The 20793-nt window shown below is 44.7% G+C and overlaps 1 protein-coding gene across 1 annotated transcript in view; it reads left to right on the plus strand.

The window, feature by feature from the left end:
* The window catches only part of capn5a (calpain 5a), a 109443-nt gene that overhangs the window by 72694 nt on the left and 15956 nt on the right, over positions 1-20793 (plus strand). The window contains exons 5-7 of the mRNA XM_078545042.1: positions 15732-15924; positions 17190-17383; positions 18778-18855. Coding sequence (XP_078401168.1) covers positions 15732-15924; positions 17190-17383; positions 18778-18855 — 465 coding nt within the window. The remainder of the gene's footprint in view (positions 1-15731; positions 15925-17189; positions 17384-18777; positions 18856-20793) is intronic.

Genomic DNA, 20793 nt, shown 5'->3' on the forward strand with positions numbered 1-20793 from the left:
CAGTTCCGAATGGAGTCCATCAAATTCAGTGAGAATAGTGCTCTATGAGTCAGCAGGTGTGCTGACAGAATTAAATTCAACGCAGAAAACCATCATGTTGTTATCAGCTGTAATATCGGACAATGCAGTCGATAAAGCACCAGGCCTGGTTTCATTCCGATTGCATTTGTCTCTGGGTTTAGGCATTTCGAATGTGTGTTGAGTGTCAGAATAAACCCCAAAACACTGACAGTCAAAAAGCTAAACCTTTTAACCCAATATCAGTAAGTTTTACAGGGATAAATTACAGAAATCGTGGGAGCTGTCTTCAGCCTTGTCTTACACCATTCCCATCACGTGACCTCCTACGGAATATTTTTTAAAAGGTGATTAGTTGGTAAATGTTGGCATTTAGAGGCACCCGAATGTCCTTTTCTCTTCTCTTCCCGTCACGCTGTTGATGATGCAATCACTGTGCAGCTTCAGGCCCTGGACGGAAGAGGCAGCAGCACGTAATCCTGGACCTTGGAATGTGCCAGTCTGCAACACTGGGTCATGAACAACTCTCTGCACTGGAAGACCAACAGGTTTCGGGCAGACAAAAGAGCGTCTTTCACCAAGTTGATGATCCTCCAGCTGCAGTTCACCTCAGAGCAGCCCATAGAGCACAGAGTCCTGCATCGCAGAGCTGCTCGGGATGAACGTCCACAAAAGCCACTGCATCTCTCTCCAGACCTCCTTTGCAAAATGCACATTCCAGAAAGAGGTGAACAATGGTCTCTTTCCCAACACAGCAACCGAGGGCAATGTGCAGATGGGATGAGACTCTGGGTGCAGAGGAAGGATCTGATGGGGAGGGCCTCTCTCATTGTCAGAGAAATTCAAAAGCCTGGTTGTGAAGAAGATAGTGAGACTAGGATGCTTTGCTGGAGAATGTTTATTGCTTCTCCACTCTAACACCAGACACCCAGTGCTGGTTGACTCTTCTTTATATACACACCCGAGTATAATTAACTGATCAATATCCAAAACCTGTTCACCTTGTAACCTTAAACTACTGGGTATTTAACATCCATCAACAGAACCTATTAGATACTAACACTCCCCACCAGCCCAGCTACATCTTGGTGCTTGTTGAAAGTTCTGGCAATGAAGCCTGCTGCCAAACCACTTTGACAGTCTGCTCAGGGAACCATCCAACAGGATCCACCATCTCTTTTACCCGCAGAGCCTCTCAGATGTTACATGCAGACCGCTGCCTGATGGACTTGTGGTCAAAGGTGTTTTTTTGCTTAAACTTTTCCATGAGGGTGTTACAGCAAGGTCCAACTATGGTCCCAAGTTCTACGGCAACATGGCCAGACCCATCCTTCACAACGCTAGGTACAGGTAGAACCTCAGCACGTAGTGACACTTGGTGTTTGCGTATCAAGGGTCTATGCACACAAAGCTTACTTCTCCACTCTAACACCCTGTCCTCCAGTGCTGGCTGACTCTTTATGTACACATCTGCTTATAATTAACTCATCAGTACACAACACACAAAGATGGCCATCAGAAAGAGCACGATGTTGGGTATGCTTTCTCCTCCTTCATCTAGAAGTTTGTACATCATGTCCCAGCGAAGACAGTCCATTTTCCACCTTCAGATAAAGCGGAAGATGGCTTGGGTGATTACCACAGTGCGGGAGTGAGGAATGGTCTGGGCCTGTGCCACGTACAGCAACGTCGAGAACGCCTCACACCTGATGACCAGGTTCTTACCCACAATGGAGATGGAGCATCACTCCCACATGCCCAGTTTTTGTTTCACCATACAGTTTCTAGCGCATGCTCCAGTCAGTCCGAACCGTATCCCCAGCACCTTCAGGCAGTCTGGCCTGATGGTGAAGGGGACAAAGTATCAGTCAGTCCAGATCCCAAATAGGTAGCCTGGGTCAAAACCCATGGGTCACAAGTGAACAAGGAGTTAATGTCATAGGGAACTCTACTCAGAGAAGTTAGTTGCAATGCATCTCATACACAGGGTAGTAAATTATGTACCTGGAGATAGTTATTGCTCTATGAAAGAAACTTTAGAACAGCTGCTTAAGAGATCAGGAATACCAGCAGTCTTGCTGGAGTACTACAAAAGAATTGCATGGACGCAATCCTTCATCATGTCACCCATAAATGCCTCAACACACTTAAAAAAAAATACATTGAGTATGCGAGTGTCACTGGCTAGGCCAGCATTTCCTGCCCATTCCACTTGCCCTTGAGAAGGTGGTGTTGAGCCGCCTTCCTGAACCACTGCAGCCCATGTGGCGTAGGTACACCCACAGTGCTGTTAGGGAGAGAGTTCCATGATTTTGACCCAGCGACAGTGAAGGAACGGCGATATATTTCCAAGTCAGGATGGTGAGTGACTTGGAGGGGAACCTGCAGGTGGTGGTGTTCCCACGCACCTGCTGCCCTTCTCCTTGGCCATGGGTTTGGAAGGTGCTGCCAGAGGAGCCTTGGTGAGTTGCTGCAGTGTATCTTGTAGATGGTGCACACTGCCGCCACTATACATCGGTGGTGGAGGGAGTGGGACGTTGAAGATGGTGCCAGTCAAGCGGGGCTGCTTTGTCCTGGAAGGCGTGAGCATTTTGAGTGTTGTGGGAGTTACACTCATCCAGGCAAGCGGGGAGTATTCCATCACACTCCTGACTTGTGCCTTGTAGATGGTGGCCAGGCTTTGGAGAATCAGGTGGTGTGCTACTTGCTGCAGAATTCCCAGCCCCCGACCTGCCCTTGTAGCCACAGTATTTATATGGCTGGTCCAGTTCTCTTCTGGTCAACGGTAACCCCCAGGATGGTGGAGGATTCAGCAATGGTAATGCCATTGAATGTCATCCCTTGTTGAAGATGGTCACTGCCAGGCACATTTTCCTTAGTCTTTCCTGGGATGTGGACATTTCTGGCAAAGCCAGCACTTGTTGCCCATCCATAATTGCCCTTGAACTGAGTGGGGTAGTGCACCCCTCCGCAAGTAGTCTTTTGGAATATACCAGTCAGGTAGTTAAAAGTCAACCGCATTGCTGTGGGCCTGGAGTCACATGTAGTCAGACCAGGTAAGAATGATAGATTGCCTTCCCTACAGGACATTAGTGAACCAGTTATCTTTTTTTACGACAACCAATTATACTTTTATGGTCACCATAACTGAGATTAGCTTTCAGATTTTATTAGTTGAATTTAAATTCCACCAGCTGCTGCGGTGTTGGGATTTGAACCCATGTCCCCAGGGCATTAGCCTGGGCCTCTGGATTCCTATAGCCCAGTGACATTACCACTATGTCACCATCTCCCCTTGTGTAGTGTAAATGCTTCTTGCGTGGAAAACTAATCAGTCCAAATCTGAGATACTTCAGGTGCAATTTACCAAATGAAGAATGAGAGGGGATCTCACTGAAACGTATAAAATTCTGACAGGGCTGGACAGTTTGGATACAGGGAGGATGTTTCCTCTGGCTGGGGGTCACAGTCTCAGGATACGGGGCAGGCCATTTAGGACTGAGATGAGGAGAAACTTCTTCACTCAGAGGGTGGTGAACCTGTGGAATTCTCTACCATAGAGGGCTGTGGAGGCCAAGTCACTGAATATATTTAAGAAAGAAATAGATTTCTGGACTCTAAAGGCATCAAGGGAGAGGGTGGGAGTATGGCGTCGAGATAGAGGATCAGCCATGATCAGATTGAATGGCGGAGCAGGCTCAAAGGGCCAAATGACCTACTCTTGCTTCTATTTTTTTTCTATGTTTCTATGAATGTGTCCCATTTTCTATTGTGTCTGATTCCTACTTCATTATTGGAGTGTGCCCGGAGATGGAGAGGGTCAGGGTGGAGGGTGTGGCATGGGGAGAGAGAGAGAGATGTGCTTTGGTGCTTAGATGAACTAGTATGAGGAGAATTGGGGATCAGGGCAAGAGTGGCTTCGGTGCTGAAAATCCAAAGCATTTTCCATCCAAGCTAAATATTCGGAGTGAATGTGCCAGTTCTGAAAGCTCATTTATTTATACTGCTTAAACTGCAGCGATGCAAATTGTTAAACATTTTTTAAATCCCGACAGTCTCTGGTTATTTTGTATAATTTAATTTGCCAGAAATAATAAGGTTGCTCGAGAGACAAAGCTATAGGAAAAAAAATTCCACTATAATATTGTCAAGTTTTAATCATTTTTTACTTTATGGAAAATCTAGAACTACTCTGTAATATTTGTTTTTGTATTAAAATGAAGATCAGGATGTAGTGAAAAATATTTTTATGTTGTTTCATGCTGGATAACCTTAAGGCAGTTAGAAGCACAGAAGATTTGCATGAATGTGCAAATGAATGTAACCCGGTATTAAAACCTTTTGCACCAGTAATAAAACAGACTTGTAAAAGATGATAATTAAATATCCAGTTGAAAGCATTATCTGGGGTCTTTAGTGAGGGTGATGGGGAAAATGACTAGAATGGTACCATAAATGATGGAGTTTAGTCACGTAGAGAGACAGGAGAAGCTGGGGTTACAGAGGAGATTTACCAGGATGCTGCCTGGGCTGGAGGGTCTGAGCTATGAGGAAAGATTGGACAGACTGGGGTTGTTTTCCTTGGAGCAGCGAAGGTTGAGAGGGGACCTGATTAGAGGCGTATAAGATTGAGGGGCATAGATAGGGTGGATAGGAAGGCACTTTTTTCCATTAGTAGAGGGGTCAATAACCAGAGGGCATGGATTTAAGGTAAGAGGTAGAAGGCTAAGAGGGGAGTTGAGGAGAAATCTTTTCACCCAGAGGGTGGTGGGAGCTTGGAACTCACTGCCTGAAAGGGTGGTTGAATCAGAAACTCTTGTAACATTTAAGAAGTATTTAGATATTCACTTGCATTGCCATAGCCTCCAGGGCTATGGGCCAAGCGCTGGAAAATGGGGGCTAGTGTAGTCAGATGTTTGTTGACCGGCGTGGACACGATGGGCCAAATGGCCTCCTTCTATGCTGTAGACATCTAGGAGTCTGAGTACACTCCTTTGAGCAGTGAAGGATAAGTCAAGATAAGGTAGAAGTGTCCATTGGTAGTTTGATAGAGTAAATAAAGAGAAACTGTTTCCACTGGAGGGAGGGTCAGTAAGTATAGGACACAGATTTATGATAATTGACAAAAGAACCAGAGGGGGAGATAAGGAGACCTTTTTTAACCCAGTGAGCTGTTATGACCTGGAATCTCCTGCTTGAGGGAGTAGTGGAAGCAGATTCAATAGTAACTTCCAAAAGGGGATTGGATGCAGACTTGAGAGAAAAATTTTAAGGGCTATTGGTTGATTGTACAGGTTTTGGGAAAGAGATACAGGAGGATGTGAGGAGGAACTTTATTCCCCCACAGTGAGTGGTAATGAGGGCGGTGGAAGTAGAGACAATCAGCAATTTTCAAAGGAAATTGGACAGGCGCTAGGGATAGAGTGAAGGAATGGGACTGACTAGATTGCTCCACAGAGAGCCGACATGAACTTGATGGGCTGAATGGTGACCTTCTGTGCCATTATGCCTCTATGGGGAAAGAGCGGAGGAGTGGGGCTAATTGGGACAAAGAGCTGTCTCAGATATGAGATGGCAAGTGGCCTCCCTCTGTGCTGTAAGGTTCTAATTAACTGGGATTAGAATTTTGAATCTCTTGATAGCGCTATAGAAAATGTTATTTACTGTTTTGTGTGATGGCATCTGTCCATCCAGGGAGATGATGGACTGTGCCCAGGGTGTGTGTCACTTCTGTATTGGACACAGTCTGTTGTGGCTGTAGAGGCTGTTTCGCGAGTGCCAGTCCCTTCTGCAGCTGGTACAGGTGAATAGTGTTGGCCCGAGGTCGACTGATGTGCTTTTTTGTTTCTTCCGGTGGGCTCTCTTTCTCGCCGTCTGGTCATCTTTTTGTCCTCTGCTTTTCCATGTCCTTTTTCACTGCTTGCCTCCAAGCATTGCCTGGTCAGCAATGAGGACTCCCCATGCATCAATCCAACCCCAGTCAACCTGAAATCTCACTTGCAGACATCCTTGTATCACAGACATGGGCTCGTGCCGATAGCGGGCTCTCCATCGAGCATGTCTTTGCGCATGCGGCCGTCACCCGGTGGGGTCACGTGGCTCAGCCAACTCAGTGGTTTTGTGTAATAAAGAGAAACAAATCAGCACCCAGAACCCCCCCAGAATAGAGAATTGTCGAGAAGCTGTGCCCACGGCCTGTGGGGTAGATGCCAGGCGCCAGACTGAAAACCCTATTGAGATGAAGAAGATGAAGAAGGACGGCAGTGAGCCTGGCTACGAGGGGAATGCTGGGAGTTGGCTGCGGTATCTGACTTATAGACCAGAACTAATTGGCGTCCGGTATTGCTTGCTGGTGCTGTTAAGATACCCCAGGCAACATAAATCAGCGCCGGAGCCTCTCTGGCAATGAAAGCTAGGGCTCAATCGTGTGCAGAAACCAATCCCCACTTCCGTAGCCCTGGCCTTTCCTTAATGTGTCATGTTTACTATTGAACTTGCAACTATTGAAAGGATGTAGAAAGGGCCGACCCCAACGATCGTGGGATTGGATTAGAAGGAGCTATTATATAAATGGCGTGCTGGCGCTGGAAAGAGGTGGTCGAGGGCCAATTTTTTTTCTTTTTATTTCTACATTCACAGGTTTTGGGTATCACTGGCTAGACCAGCATTTATTGTCCATCTCTAATTACCCTCGAGAAGGTGGAATTGAGCTGCCTGTTTGGACTGCTGCAGTCCATGTTGTGCTGTCAGGGAGGGAGTTCATTCCTTTTAGACTTTGGGAGCAGTTTGATACAACTTGAGTGGCTTGCTAGGCCATTTGAGAGTCAGCCACATAACTATGGATCTGGAGTTACACGTAGGCCAGATCAGGTAAAGACGGGCAGATTTCCTTCCCTAAAGGACATTAGTCAACCTGATGGGTTTTTATGACAGTCAAGAATGGTTTCATGGTCACTCTAACTGCGTCTAGTTTTTATTTCCAGAGTTATTAATTAAATTTAAATTCCACCAGCTGCAATGGTAGGATTTGAACCCATGTCCCCAGAGCATTAGCCTGGACCTCTGGATTACTATAATTCAGTGACATTACCATTACGCCACCACCTTCCCCCTAAAATGATATGATATGAACATCTCTGGAAAGGCCAGCAGTCGCGAAGGTTTGCTACATCATTTCGGAGGGCAGTTCAGAAAAAAAACCACACTGTGGAGTCACAATGGGACAAATCAGATAAGGATTATAGATTTCATTCCCTAAAAGGTTTAGGTGAGTCAGGTGGGCTTTTACAACAATCTAGCGGTTTCATGGTCACTATTACTAAGACTAGCTTTTTATTCCAGATTTATTAATTAGTTGACTTTAAATTCCACCAGCTGCTGTGGTGGGATTTGAACTCATGTCTCTGGATCATTAGTCAAGGCCTCTGGATTACCAGTCCAGTAAAATAACCACCATCACCTGTACATCCCTTTATATGATGGCTGATTAGTGGCTCCGAAGAGTCATGCGGACTCGAAACTTTAACTCTGTTTCCCTCCACAGATTTTGCCAGACCTGCTGAGTTTTTCCAGCTCCTTGTTTTTATTTATGGCTGATTTTAGTGTTCTGGATACTCTAGACTATGAATAGCTATTTTATCTTGTCTGGAACAGTAGGACCAGAGGATACAGCCTGCAATCGAAAGGGTGTAAATTTCAAACTAACCTACAGAAACAATATTTTGGTGAGCAAATGGCCAATCTATGGAGCACTAGGACACTGTGGAAACAACAACAACTTGCATTTATATGGCAGTGTTAATGTCGTCAATTATCCCAAGGCTATCCATGGGAGTGTTATTGAAGAAATTTTAGCACCACCACATCGGAGATATCAGGATAGGTGAGCAAAAAAAACTGAGTCAAAGCGGTAGATTTAAGGAGTGTCTTAAAGGAGGAGAGAGAGGTGGAGAGGTTTAGGGAGGAAATTCCAGAACTTAAGGCCCAGGCAGCTGAAGACATGGCCAATCGTGGAATGATTAAAATAGAGGCCAGTGTTGGAGAAATGCAAGTATCTCAGAGGATTGTGGGGCTGGAGGAGTGAGGCCATGGAAGGATTTGAAAAAGGAGGGTGAGAATTTTGAAATCGAGGCATTGCTTCACCAGGAACTGATGTAGGTCAACAAGCACAGAGGTGATAGGGGAATGGGACCTGGCGCGGGTAAGGATATTGGCAGCAGAGTTTTGGATGGGCTCAGTTTTATAGTAGGTGGGAGCAGGTGGTATTGGGTCATTCAAATGAAAATGCGATAAATTTCTGTCAGAAATAAAGGTGAATTTGCACCTAGGGTTCCCAAACCTCTCCACTGCTGGGGGTTTTCCCCATTCCAGGTCTGGATCTGCTGTAGAATGATTAATAGAGATTGATTGATATGATTAATCAACAGCTCTATTATAATGAATCATATTAACCAGGTTAACTAGGTGGACTTTGGTAATACCTATGATTTTGGCTGCAAGCAGAAGGAACTGGTGCCCCTGGCCTCTTGGGCTGGAGGGGATCAGCCAGTATTCCTGCTCCTTATGACAAGCCAGTGACTTCGGGCTTGTACTTTTTTTTTTATTCATTCCAAGGATGTCGGCATCGCTGGCTGGGCCAGCATTTATTGCCCATCCCTAGTTGCCCTTGAGAAGGTGGCGGTGAGCTGCCTTCTTGAACCGCTGCAGTCCATGTGGTGTAGGGACACCCACAGTGCTGTTAGGGAGGGAGTTCCAGGATTTTGACCCAGTGACAGTGAAGGAACGGCGATATAACTCCAAATCAGGATGTTGAGTGACTTGGAGGGGAACCTCCAGGTAGTGGTGTTCCCATCCATCTGCTGCCCTTGTCCTTCTAGGTGGTAGTGGTCATGGGTTTGGAATGTGCTGTCTAAGGAGCCTTGGTGAATTCCTGCAGTGCATCTTGTAAATGGTACACACTGCTGCTACTGTGCGTTGGTGGTGGAGGGTGTGAATGTTTGTGGATGTGGTGCCAATCAAGCGGACTGCTTTGTCCTGGACAGTGTCCAGCTTCCTGAGTGCTGTGGGAGCTGCACTCATTCAGGCAAGTGGGGAGTATTCCATCACTACCCTGACTTGTGCCTTGTAGATGGTGGACAGACTTTGGGGAATCAGGAGGTGAGTTACTTGTCGCAGGATTCCCAGCCTCTGACCTGCTCTTGTAGCCACAGTATTTATATGGTTAGTCCAGTTCAGTTTCTGGTCAATGGTAACCCCCAAGATGTTGACAGTGGGGATTCAGTGATGGTAATGCCATTGAACATCAAGGGGTGATGGTTGGATTCACTCTTGTTGGAGATGGTCATTGCCTGACACTTGTGTGGTGTGAATGTTACACAACATTAATTAATTGTTAAAAATTACTTAATTTTCTGTTGCCCACATCCAGAAACGAATCACTGGAAAGGCAGCCATTGTATTACCCATGCCTACTCACAGTATCACAGTACCTTTACAGTGCAGAGGGAGGCCATTCAGCCCATCAAGTCTGCACTGGCTCTTTGTAAGAGCATTCCACCTAGTCCCGCTCCCCTGCCTTATCCCCATAACCTTGCACATTCTCTCTTTTCAGGTAGCAAACCAATTCCCTTTTGAATACTCATCCCAAGAAGGGTGATTGTGGACCCTCACCTTACCTGCATTTCTTCTGCTGATGGTGCCCCCATGAAGGTGATAGCCAGGGACTTTTGACCGGGTGATGAAGGAACGGTGTTATACGCCCATGTCAAGATGGTGTGTGATTAGAGGGGTTCTTAGAGGTGACTATTTTCTCGTGACATTGCTGCATGTGTGTTGAAGTAGGCTGAGGAAGGGATTGGACATGTATCTATTCAATGACTAGTTAAGATGTGAAGAACAAAGATGGCACTGGCTTCAAAAGGTAGTAAGGTAGTGTTTTTCTTCATTCATGCATGGGATGTGGGCTTCGCTGCCTAGGCCAGCATTTATTGTCCATCCCTAATTGCCCTTGAGAAGGCTGTGGTGAGCTGCAACTGTGCATCAGTGGTGGAGGGAGTGAATATTTGTGGGTTGCTTTGTCCTGGATGGTGTCTAGCTTCTTGAGTATTGTTGGAGCTGCACTCATTCAGGCAAGTGAAGAGTATTCCATCACACTCCTGACTTGTGCCTAGTGGACAGGCTTTGGAGAGTCAGGAGGTGAATTACTCATCACAGGATTCCTAGCCTCTGACCTGCTCTTGTAGCCACAGTATTTATATGGCTAGTCCAGTTCAGTTTCTGGTCAATGGTGACCCCCAGGATGTTGATAGTGGGGATTCAGTGATGGTAATGCCATTGAATGTCAATGGCGATGCTTAGATTCTCTCTTGTTAGAGATGGTCATTATCTGGCACTTATGTGGCAAGAACGTTACTTGCCACGTGTCAGCCAAGCCTGGATATTGACCAGGCTGTGCTGCATTTGGACATGGACTGCTTTGGTGTCTGAGGAGTCATGAATGGTGCTGAACATTGTGCAATCATCAGCGAACAACCCCACTTCTGACCTTATGATGGAAGGAAGGTCATTGATGAAGCAGCTGAAGATGGTTGGGCCCAGGACACTATCCTGAGGAACTCCTGCAGTGAAGTCCTGGAACTGAGATGATTGGCCTCCAACAACCACAAGCTTCTTCTTTTGTGCTAGATAAGACTCCAAACAGTGGAGAGTTTTCTCCCCGATTCCCATTGACTCCAGTTTTGCTAGGGCCGCTTGATGCCACACTCGGTCAAATGCGGCCTTGATGTCAAGGGCAGTCACTCTCACCTCACCTCTGGAATTCAGCTCTTTTGTCCATGTTTGAACAAAGGCTGTAATGAGGTCAGGAGCTGAGTGACCCTGGCGGAACCCAAACTGAGTGTCAGTGAGCAGGTTATTGCTAAGCAAGTGCCGCTTGATAGCACTGTTGATGACTCCTTCCGTTACTTTACAGATGATCGAGAGTAAACTGATGGGGTGGTAATTAGCCAAGTTGGATTTGTCCTGCTTTTTGTGCAAGATATACCTGGGCAATTTTCCACATAGCCGGGTAGATGCCAGTGTTGTAGCTGTACAGCTTGGCTAGGGGCGTGGCAGTGTAGTGCTTATGCTTGCTTTTGTAGTGGTTATGTTATGGGACCTCAAATCCAAAGAACGTGAGCTCAAATCTGACCATGAGACCAGTTTCAGAATCTGATTACTGTTTTAAGAAAGGAAATATAATAATAAACTTTGAGATGTACTATTTAAAAGCAAAAGGTGACCGTGAAGTTGTTGGAATGTTGTAATAACCCAACTTGTGCCTTTTAGGGAAGGAAACCTGTCACCTTTTTACAGTTTCCACTTAGAGGTATCCGAAACTAGTGATATAAATTTCACATTGTCAGGAGCAATGTGCCCTCTAATTATTCTTTGAATTGTACAGGTGATTCATTTAAGTGCACGGCCCCTTTAAATCTTTTGCAAGTCTGTACATGTAGAGGACTTGGGCAATTTGTGTGTGTGGTCTGTGTGGAAACTTTTGGGTTGGTATGGGGCCGCGCAGCTTAAGAGGGAGCATATGTCACCAGTAAATCCAATCAAGAATTCAGGAGAAACTTCTTTACCCAGGAGTGACGAGAATGTGAAACTTGCTGCCACCTGGTTGAGGAAAATAGAATAGATACATGTAACAGGAGTTCATGGGAGGAAGGAATAGAATGACAGAGCGATGGGGTTACGTGTGGTAGGGTGAGAGGGGGACTCGTGTGGAGCATAAACACTGGCATAGACCAGTTGGGCTGAATGGCCTACTTCTGCATTGTAAATTCTATGTACCTGGTCTGGCCTATATGTGACTCTAGTGTTATGATATGGCAGGTGATAATTGCCGGGCTGACCAAACCCAAAAGGAAACTTGGCCAAACTATCTCAACGATTTGCCATTTGTACTTTTTATTACAAGAAGCTATGTGCACTGAAGTCAGAAGTAAAGATTCCACTACCACTTTGAGATTTTAGATATTAAATTAAAACATTTATTAACATAAGAAAAGAAACCTTAAACACAATATTACAGTTACACAGTTAAAATTTAGTCTTACATCATTTCCCAAAAGATTTCTACTTAGCTAGACTTCCAAATAAACACTTTTCCAAGCAACAGTCCAAATAGATTCTCGAGCTATAATACATCCAATAATATTACCACAAGGCATGCACTGTAGCCAAAAGGGAGATATTTCACATGGCATCCATATCCTAATCACTCGACAATGGAAATCCAAGGCTTGTAACAAACCCTTGCTTTCTGGAACAAACAAGCGCTTCTCTGGGGTGGCTAGAGGCTGCTTTTCACAGGTCTGTCTTCACACAGCCCACCTTTCAAGATCTCACATGGCCACTCACCTCATACAGCTTTCAATCTTCCCTTAAAATATATTTTCTCCCCTTTTTATTTCTAAACCTGTTGCTCTAAACTTTCTTTGGAAGTCACCTTTCCCAGAATATAAAAGTCTTTCATGTTGTCATTATGGCCAGCACTTTCAGGAAAAATAAACTTAATAACTTTGCCTTATTTATTTACAATCTTTGCCACTTGTAAAACTTCCTGTTATGCCTTGTTGAAATTCAGCAGCTCCTCACTTATCTCCTAATGCAAATTCCCATTCATACTGTATCTACTGGGATCTCATCTTAGCTCACCCATTTCCATTTCAAAGTGCCTGCTTTTACACCTAACCCTTTGATGATTTAAACCTTGCAATCTGACTGTCTTCGGTTTAATTAAATTAGTCTCACACACAACACACACACAGCCACCACAAACCTGCTTCACAGTATCCCACATTAACATTAGGAAACATAATATTCTCTTTACATTAGTCTGATGCCAATGTGGTTGACTCTTAGCTGCCTGCTGCACAGTCTTGGCAACTCTACATTGGGAAGATCACCAACCGGGTGTCCCCTTTGCAGAACTCCTCCATTCAGTCCACAAGCATGGTCCTGAGCTTGTTGTCGCTTGTTATTTCAATTCTCCACCTTGCTCGCACTCTGACTTTTCTGTCCTTGGCCTGCTGCTGTGTTCCAATGGAGCTCAACACAAGCTCAAGGAACAGCACTTCATCTTTCAACTGGGCACTCTAAGCCTTCTGGACTCAATATTGAGTTCAACAATTTCAGACCATAATCTCTGCCTCCATCTGGTTTCTTATTTTTTTAATGGTTAGTTTTGTTCTCCTTCTTCCTCCCTTTGCTTTGATTTCAGATGGCTGCTATCTAGCCATTCACACCTCATCTGGACACATTTTTTTGTTTCTTTGCTTCACCCATTACCAGCCCCTTTGGCTTTTGTACCATGAAATCTTTTGTTATTTAATCTCTCCTGCCCTCCACCCTTTTTTGTTCTTCCTTCCTACTTTCACTCGGTCAAAACCTATTACATTTCTATCTTTTCTCAGTTCTGATAGGTGAACTGTTTCTCTCTCCACAGATGCTGTCTGACCTGCTGTGCATTTCCTCTAGTATTTTCCATTTTAAATTTCAGATTTCCAGTATCTGTAGTGTTTTGCTTTTTGTGTTGCCATCCTAACAACCCACTGGTTGTTAAACATAAACATCAGTCTGGCCATCAATGCTTGCATTTCTAAGAATGAATGAATGAATTAAAGAAAAAAAACATCCTGGCTGGTCTGGCAATCAGAGGTGCTACTGTTAAAGATAACAAAGAAGTTAGAAATTGGAATGAAACAGGAAAAACGAGGCTCATGGAGACATTAACTTGATAATTCAACAAAGGATCAAGCTGAATATAAAAAGTCAGAAGCGAAGTGAAAGGTGGGGGTAAGAGTGGCAAAGAGACAGGGTGAAACTAGGTTGGCAGTTAACTCAAGAGGGAATCCAAAGTCCCCGAGAGGCATATTGACAATAAGGGGGTTGCTAAGCAACAGAAATGTATTGATGGTGACAGAAAGCATGGCTAAGGTAATAAATGAGTTCCTTGCATCACTGTTTACCAAGGAAAAGGACTTAAAAGCTATGCTAAATGAGAACATTGCTGAGATACTAGATGAGATAAAAACAGATAAAGAGGATGCACTAGAGAGGCTGATAGTGTCACTCACAATAAGTGCTTGTGGGGGAAGAATAAAACGAAAGCTAGACTTTCCCACAGTTGGTTCATTCTTGAGACAGTTCTTTAGTGCAACAGACTTCCTAGTATCTTCCACACCAGAGAACTCCAGCTGTATCTACTTATACTGTTTTTTGATGAGAGACCCAATGCCCATCACATGTTTTTAATTAGCAATTGTCTTTAATAATGTAATTGCTATGCAATGTAATTACTGATACATCGCTAGGTAGTACCAGGTCCAGATGGGATACATCCGAAGTTGCTGAGGGAAGTAAGGGAAGAAATTGGTTAGGCTCTGTCCTTAGATACAGGGGTGGTGCCAAAGGACAGGGGTGGTCTGTTATTGTTGTCTTTGGTGCGTTATGTGGTAGTCCTAGTCTTGGACTTACAGATAAGGCTGGAGGCAAGGCTATTAGCAAACCTTATCTTTAACTTACCGTTATGCTAACTGTTTACAAGTTAGTCACCACACAATTCTTGACATGGAACTGTCTCTCTCAATGCTCTGTTATCATGTGATCTTACTTCACTAATACTCTTTCGAGTTATCAACAGTCACAGATTGCAACTCTTTCCAAGTACAATCACAGTTCTTGGTTTCCGGGAGTGGGACATGAACCCACAACCCTCTGATTCAAAGGCGAGGGTGCTATGAACTGAGCCACAGCTGACACCTCTTACTTCACTGATGATGTACACTGTATAGTTACATATTTAGCATTAACCCTTTATACTACAGGGAGCATTGCAAATGTTGCACCTTTGTTCAAAAATGGAGAGAAGGATAAACCTGGCAGCTATAGGCCAGCCTGTGTAACGCTGGAGGTGTGGAAGCTGTTAGAAACAATAATTCAGGAGAAAATGAACAGCCACTTCGACTAATAAAGGAGAAACTGCTTGGACTTGTTAAGGGCAAATCATGTTCGACTAAATTCACCCGACTTCATGTCACCTCACCTGCTGTTGAAAATCTCATCCATGCCTTCGTTGCCTCCAGACCCGACTATTCCAAAGCGCTCCTGGTTGGTCTCCTACATTCTATCCTCTGTAAACTTGAGATCATCCAAAACTCCGATGCTTGAGTCCGTAGTCATACCAAGCCCTTAGTCCATAGTCACACTATCACCCCTGTGCTCAGTGACCTACATTGACTCTTATCCAGCAATGCCTCCATTTTAAAAATTTCCATCCTTGTTTTCAAATCTTACATGGACCTCCCTAACATTGAAACCTCCTCCAGCCCTGCAATCCTCCAAGATATCTGGGCTCCTCCAATTCTAGCCTCTTGCTCCACCATTGGCAGCCACGCCTTCAGCTCCAGGCCCTAAGAGCCCGACGCTCTGGAATTCTCTCCTTAAACCGCTCCACCTCTATTCCCCGCTCCTTCCTCTAAAGATGCTCCTTAAAACCTATTCCTCTGACTGGGTTTTTGTTCAAGGCTCCTAATAGCTCCTTGTATGGCTTGTGGTCAAATTTTTGTCAGATAATGTTCCTGTGAAGCATTCGGGGTGTTTCTATGTTAAAGGCACTATATAAATGCAAGTTGCTGCAGTTGAAACCACCTGGCTTATTCCCTTTTCAGACTAGCGGGCTGCTACGAGTCTCTGGATGGAGGGAACACTGCCGATGCATTGGTGGATTTTACAGGTGGTGTATCAGAGCCAATTGACCTGGTCCAGGGGAATTTTGCCGGCCTGGAGGACCAGAAACTACAACTGTTTGAGAAGCTCCTCAAGGTATACAACCGTGAGGGCCTCATCAGCTGCTCGATCAGGGTAAATATTAACCTTGCTTCCACTTTCTTCCGCCGCTTGTTGCTATTGGCTAGAGAGCTAATACTAACAGGGATTACCTTTGTAGTTGCAGCCTATTCCATATTGTGTTGGGTGTGGCTCAGTGGGTAGCACTCTCATCTTGCAGTCAGAAGGTTGTGGGTTCAAGTCCCACACCAGGGACCTGAGTACAAGATCCAGGCTGATGCTCCAGTGCAGTTCTGAGGCTGTGCTGCATTGTCAGGAGTGCCATCCTTCAGTCGAGAAGTTAAACCGGGAAAGGCTTGTATTTTTATGGAGTCTTTACAATCTCTAAATGGCCCAACATGCTTTATAACCAATGAAGTGTTTTTGAACTGTAGTCAATGCTACCTCCCCTCCCCCCACCTCCCTTCTGTCTGTTATTATGAAGGGGTCACCCTTCAGAACAAGGAATCAGCCAATTAGGACTGAGATAAGGAGAAATGTATTCACTCAGAGGGGTGTGAATCCTTTGGAATTCTTTACCCCAGATGGCTGTGGATTCTTAGTCATTGAGTATATTCAAAACAGGTTGACAGTTTTTTGGCTACTGAGGGAATTAAGGGATATGGCTGTCGTGTTATTAAAATGATATAATATCTTGGGTTTATTTACTTTACAAGACACAAGGCACCAATCACTCATAAGGGGTTGGGTAAACATGTGTGTCCATTTATTAAGACTAGGCACATGAAAACAGTTATACACAGGTATAAAGCTCAAAGTCAACGGAGCTATGTGTGTACATGCTCTGCTCAAAGCACAAGTGAAACTAAGACTGGATCACATGACACATTTCCCTTCTAGTGATGTCATGCTGATATCCCTTAAAGGCAAATCACAACATGGGGATAACGCAGGAAGGAGTTTAGGTAGAAGATCAGCCATGGTCTTGCTGAGTGGCGAAGGGGCTCTATGGGCCGAATGGCCCACTCCAGTTCTTATGTTCTCTTACTGGAATGCCATTCTAAGGGCACAAGAATCGACACTGCACTCAGTTGGAGTCATTTTTCATGTTTAGTTCTGGAGGGCGGACATGGCATACTTATAAGCTTGAGTCGTTGAATGGAATTGGGAATGGGTCCCCAGTTGATCCTTCCTCCCCATCAGTCTGATTTATTTGGTTCAGGGGTGTTGAACCTTCACCATTTCTGCAGCTAACACAGCCCAGAGCCTTCTGAGACACGGAGCTCAGGACCGTGCGTTACGTTGTTAATCGGCTGTCCTTGGCTTTTTGGTTACTGCAGGTCACGTCAGCGGCCGAGATGGAAACCCGCCTGAGCACCGGCTTGGTGAAAGGTCACGCGTATGCCGTGACTGACGTCCGTAAAGTACGAATTGGGCACGGTCTCTTCGCCTTCTTCAAAGCAGAAAAGCTCTTCATGATCAGGATGAGGAACCCATGGGGTCAAAAAGAATGGAACGGTGCATGGAGTGATAGGTGAGGCCAAACTCTAAACCTGGCGAAGGGGAGCTTTATGTGTGGAGGCCTGTCATCGGGCACTCGGCTTTAACACACTGGTGTGAGAGCGTAGGGTGAAATGATCTGGGCGTGATGTCACTGCGCATCATTTTACGCGTCAGCGAGCAGGCCCCGCTCCCGCTCGCTGACAGGAAAATTCTTCCCATTGAAACTTGTGTCATCTCTGCATAGCTCTAATATATGCAACACTACCCAATCAGACGCATGCATAATCTTAGTTTTTGCATCAAGTCACCCCTCTTTTCTGGACAATAATAATTCAGATTCAGAGGCAGTTAGATAAGCTTCCAAAGACCAAAGAAGACAAGAGGGACATGGCAAAGAAGAGCAAAGGGAAAGGTGGAAATGAGGAAAGAAAGATCTAAAATAACAAATAGGCTTTTTTTTTATCCCTAAAGATTCTTATGTTCCAATAATGACTTCATACCAGGGTATAGTTTTTACCAAGTGGGTGATCTCCATTGTAAACCTTAACAGAAAGAGCTGACAGACTTTATTGTCAGATGTGCTGACTGGGCAAAATGACATATGGCGGGAGGCGACTTCTGTGGGTTGTAAATGATCAATCTAGACCGGGGGGAAAATTCAGCCCCATGTGTAGCAAGTTGTATTCAGTGCTTTAAAATGTCTACTCCATTCTTCAGCTCTGGCTTCTAGCTCTTTCTATAACTTTGTTTACCTTTTTCTGAGTCTGCACCCAGGCTTAACTAATCAAGCATGGTGAGCATCAATTGTAAACGAATACATAATCAAACACTGAACAGTTGAATGCTACAGGTAGATGTAGAGAAGATGCTCCCACTTGTGGTGTGCGGGAGACAAAAACTAGGCCACATAATGAAAATAAATCCAAAAGGGGATTAAGGAGAAAATTCTGCAGAGGGTGGTCAGAATGGGGAAGTTGCTACCACAAGGCTGTTGAGGAGAATAGCATAGATTCATTTAAGGGGAAACTAGATTAACACGTGAGAGAGAAAGGAATAGAAAGGTAGCTGATAGGATGAGGCGTGTGTGGGTCTTAAACACCGACATGGATCAGTTAGGCCAACTATTCTGCTTCTGTACTGCAAATTCTACTCAATACTCTTCAATGCTCTCATCTGACAAGTACATTTATTAGCCTATGAGTGAGAACAGTCTGCTTTACTTTCCTCATTAATTCTAATTTCTTAATTTTTATTGTGCCCTGAAAATTGAAACTCCTTCAAAGTGAATAACCTTGGCTAGCAGCTTTCATTAGCTGCACAACCTCAGCTAGATCCTTCTCATTGTTTGTCCTGCTTTAATACAGTATTATGTGACCTATTTCATACAGGTCCGAGTAAGACTAGAATAACTCTTTGTCTTCACAGCTCTCCAGAGTGGCAGAAGGTCAGCAAAGGGGAGCGTGAGACTATGGGTGTTACTGTGCGGGATGACGGGGAGTTCTGGTGAGTCTTCAAGAGGATCTTTTTGTTGGATACCAGCGATGGATCAAATTCTTTCTAAAGTTCCTTCTTTAGGAACTTGGACGGTTCCAGGGGTAATCAGCAGTCTCTTGAGTTGTCGGGGACTCATGTGTCGAGAGTATACCTGAGGAATCTTGAGTTGCCACCTTGAGTGGAAAGGGATAAAAGAAGAAAATGAAGGAGCAAAAGGCTACTCTCTTGCTGGGAGGGCTAAGGAACTGAGGGATGGATCTATGACCACCTTCTCGCAGTAAGCACAAGTCTTTGAATTGCCAGTCACAAAGACAATTGCTGTGAGCAATTGGAAATGCTGCAAGTTTGGAACAGAAAGCTCATCTTGAGGCTGGAGGTGAGGTTGGTCGTTGGATTAGTGTTAGAAAAGCTTGAATTACTCTGCATCCGATCCTTAACCCTGGCCTACCTGGTGATGTTTAGTGTGGTGGACTCCCCAAAGCCTGTCCAACATCTACAAGGGACAGCAACTTGAGAAGGCCAGTTGGCCTTGCTTTGTGACTGGGAGAGTGATGAGCGTGGACGAGTGCAGATCCAATCACATTCAAAAATCTTGACATCATCCAGGACAAGGCAGCCCACCTGACCGGCACCTCATGTAAGAATTGGACCTGATTAAAATGCAGAGCTTCTGGTATCTTTGGTCAATTTAACTTTGTATCCGAAATTCACAATTTCTATGGGTCTTGTTGGACTGACCTGCAAGGTACAATCAGGTGTAGTGAATCAAAGTAGAATTTATTAAGCAAGAATGGTAAATGTACTTAATAAAAGGCAGTGAAGAGAGCTAGGCTATTCTTATCCCTCTGAGGGTCCAGAATCCCTCAGTTGCTGACAGCACAGGTGTGCGGCCTTTGTCTTTGTCATAATTAGAGCTGCATCTTGGGAGAGTTGTCACCACATGAGCAATGGTGATGACGGTGCCCCCGATGTCTTGAAACTTTGACTTTTATGGCTAATTCTGAAAGCCCTTGTGCCATATTTGGACATGGCTTGTATTAACCCTTTCGATTGGTCAAAAGTGAACTCACTAGCTTTATCTGTACCTCCATGGCTCAAGTCGCCTAGCAAGTAACTGAAAAGCAAATGTTCTTTCCTTGTACCCAATGGTACCTCTAGCTGTTGCATGAATTAGAAGTACAAATGACATTCCCATGACAACGAAAGCAAAATACCGCGGATGTTGGAAATCTGAAATAAAAACAGAAAATGCTGAAAAAATTTTAACCGGGTCCAAATTCTCACATGAGGTGCCGGTCAGGTGGGCTGCCTTGTCCTGGATGATGTCTGTGGAGAGGGAAACCGAGTTAACGTTTCGAGTCCGTATGACTTCTTCAGAGCTAAAGAGAAGTAGAAATTTAACTCCGTTTTTCTCTCCACTGATGCTGCCAGACCTGCTGAGCTTTCCCTGCATTTTCTGTTTTTGTTCCCATAACCATGTTGCCTCTTATCACAAAGTATGGCTAATTGGCCTTTTTGAGTTGTTGTAGCAGCATTAAGAGGTGTCCCTCGTGGTGAAACAGGAATGATAGCAAAGAGGATGTCTTAAATGTCTTACTGTGTGGAGTATGCTTAACTGGTCCATATGTTAGCAAACTATTCTAATTAAAAGGTATACGTGTTATGTATATTGGAACTAGTCTTTATCACTAAGGGGTGGGATTCATGTTGAGACTTCATAGGCCTTGAGTGCAACTTTAAGACAAAAGGGTGCTGGCCACGAACACTCCGGACAAGCTAATTGTTATCAGCAAGACAATTCTTCACTCAGTACTAACAGCCTTGAGTTGTTTTTAAGCTGTTGAGACAGCTGCAATTGCCAGCAGACTGATCAATTTAACTGTTTAATCACCTCTCTCTCAGTAGACAAGAACTTGAGCTAGTCTATATAAAATGTGGTTAGTACGA

This window comes from Cetorhinus maximus, chromosome 7 (assembly GCF_964194155.1).
Source record: "Cetorhinus maximus chromosome 7, sCetMax3.hap1.1, whole genome shotgun sequence".
Taxonomy (NCBI): Eukaryota; Metazoa; Chordata; class Chondrichthyes; order Lamniformes; family Cetorhinidae; genus Cetorhinus; species Cetorhinus maximus.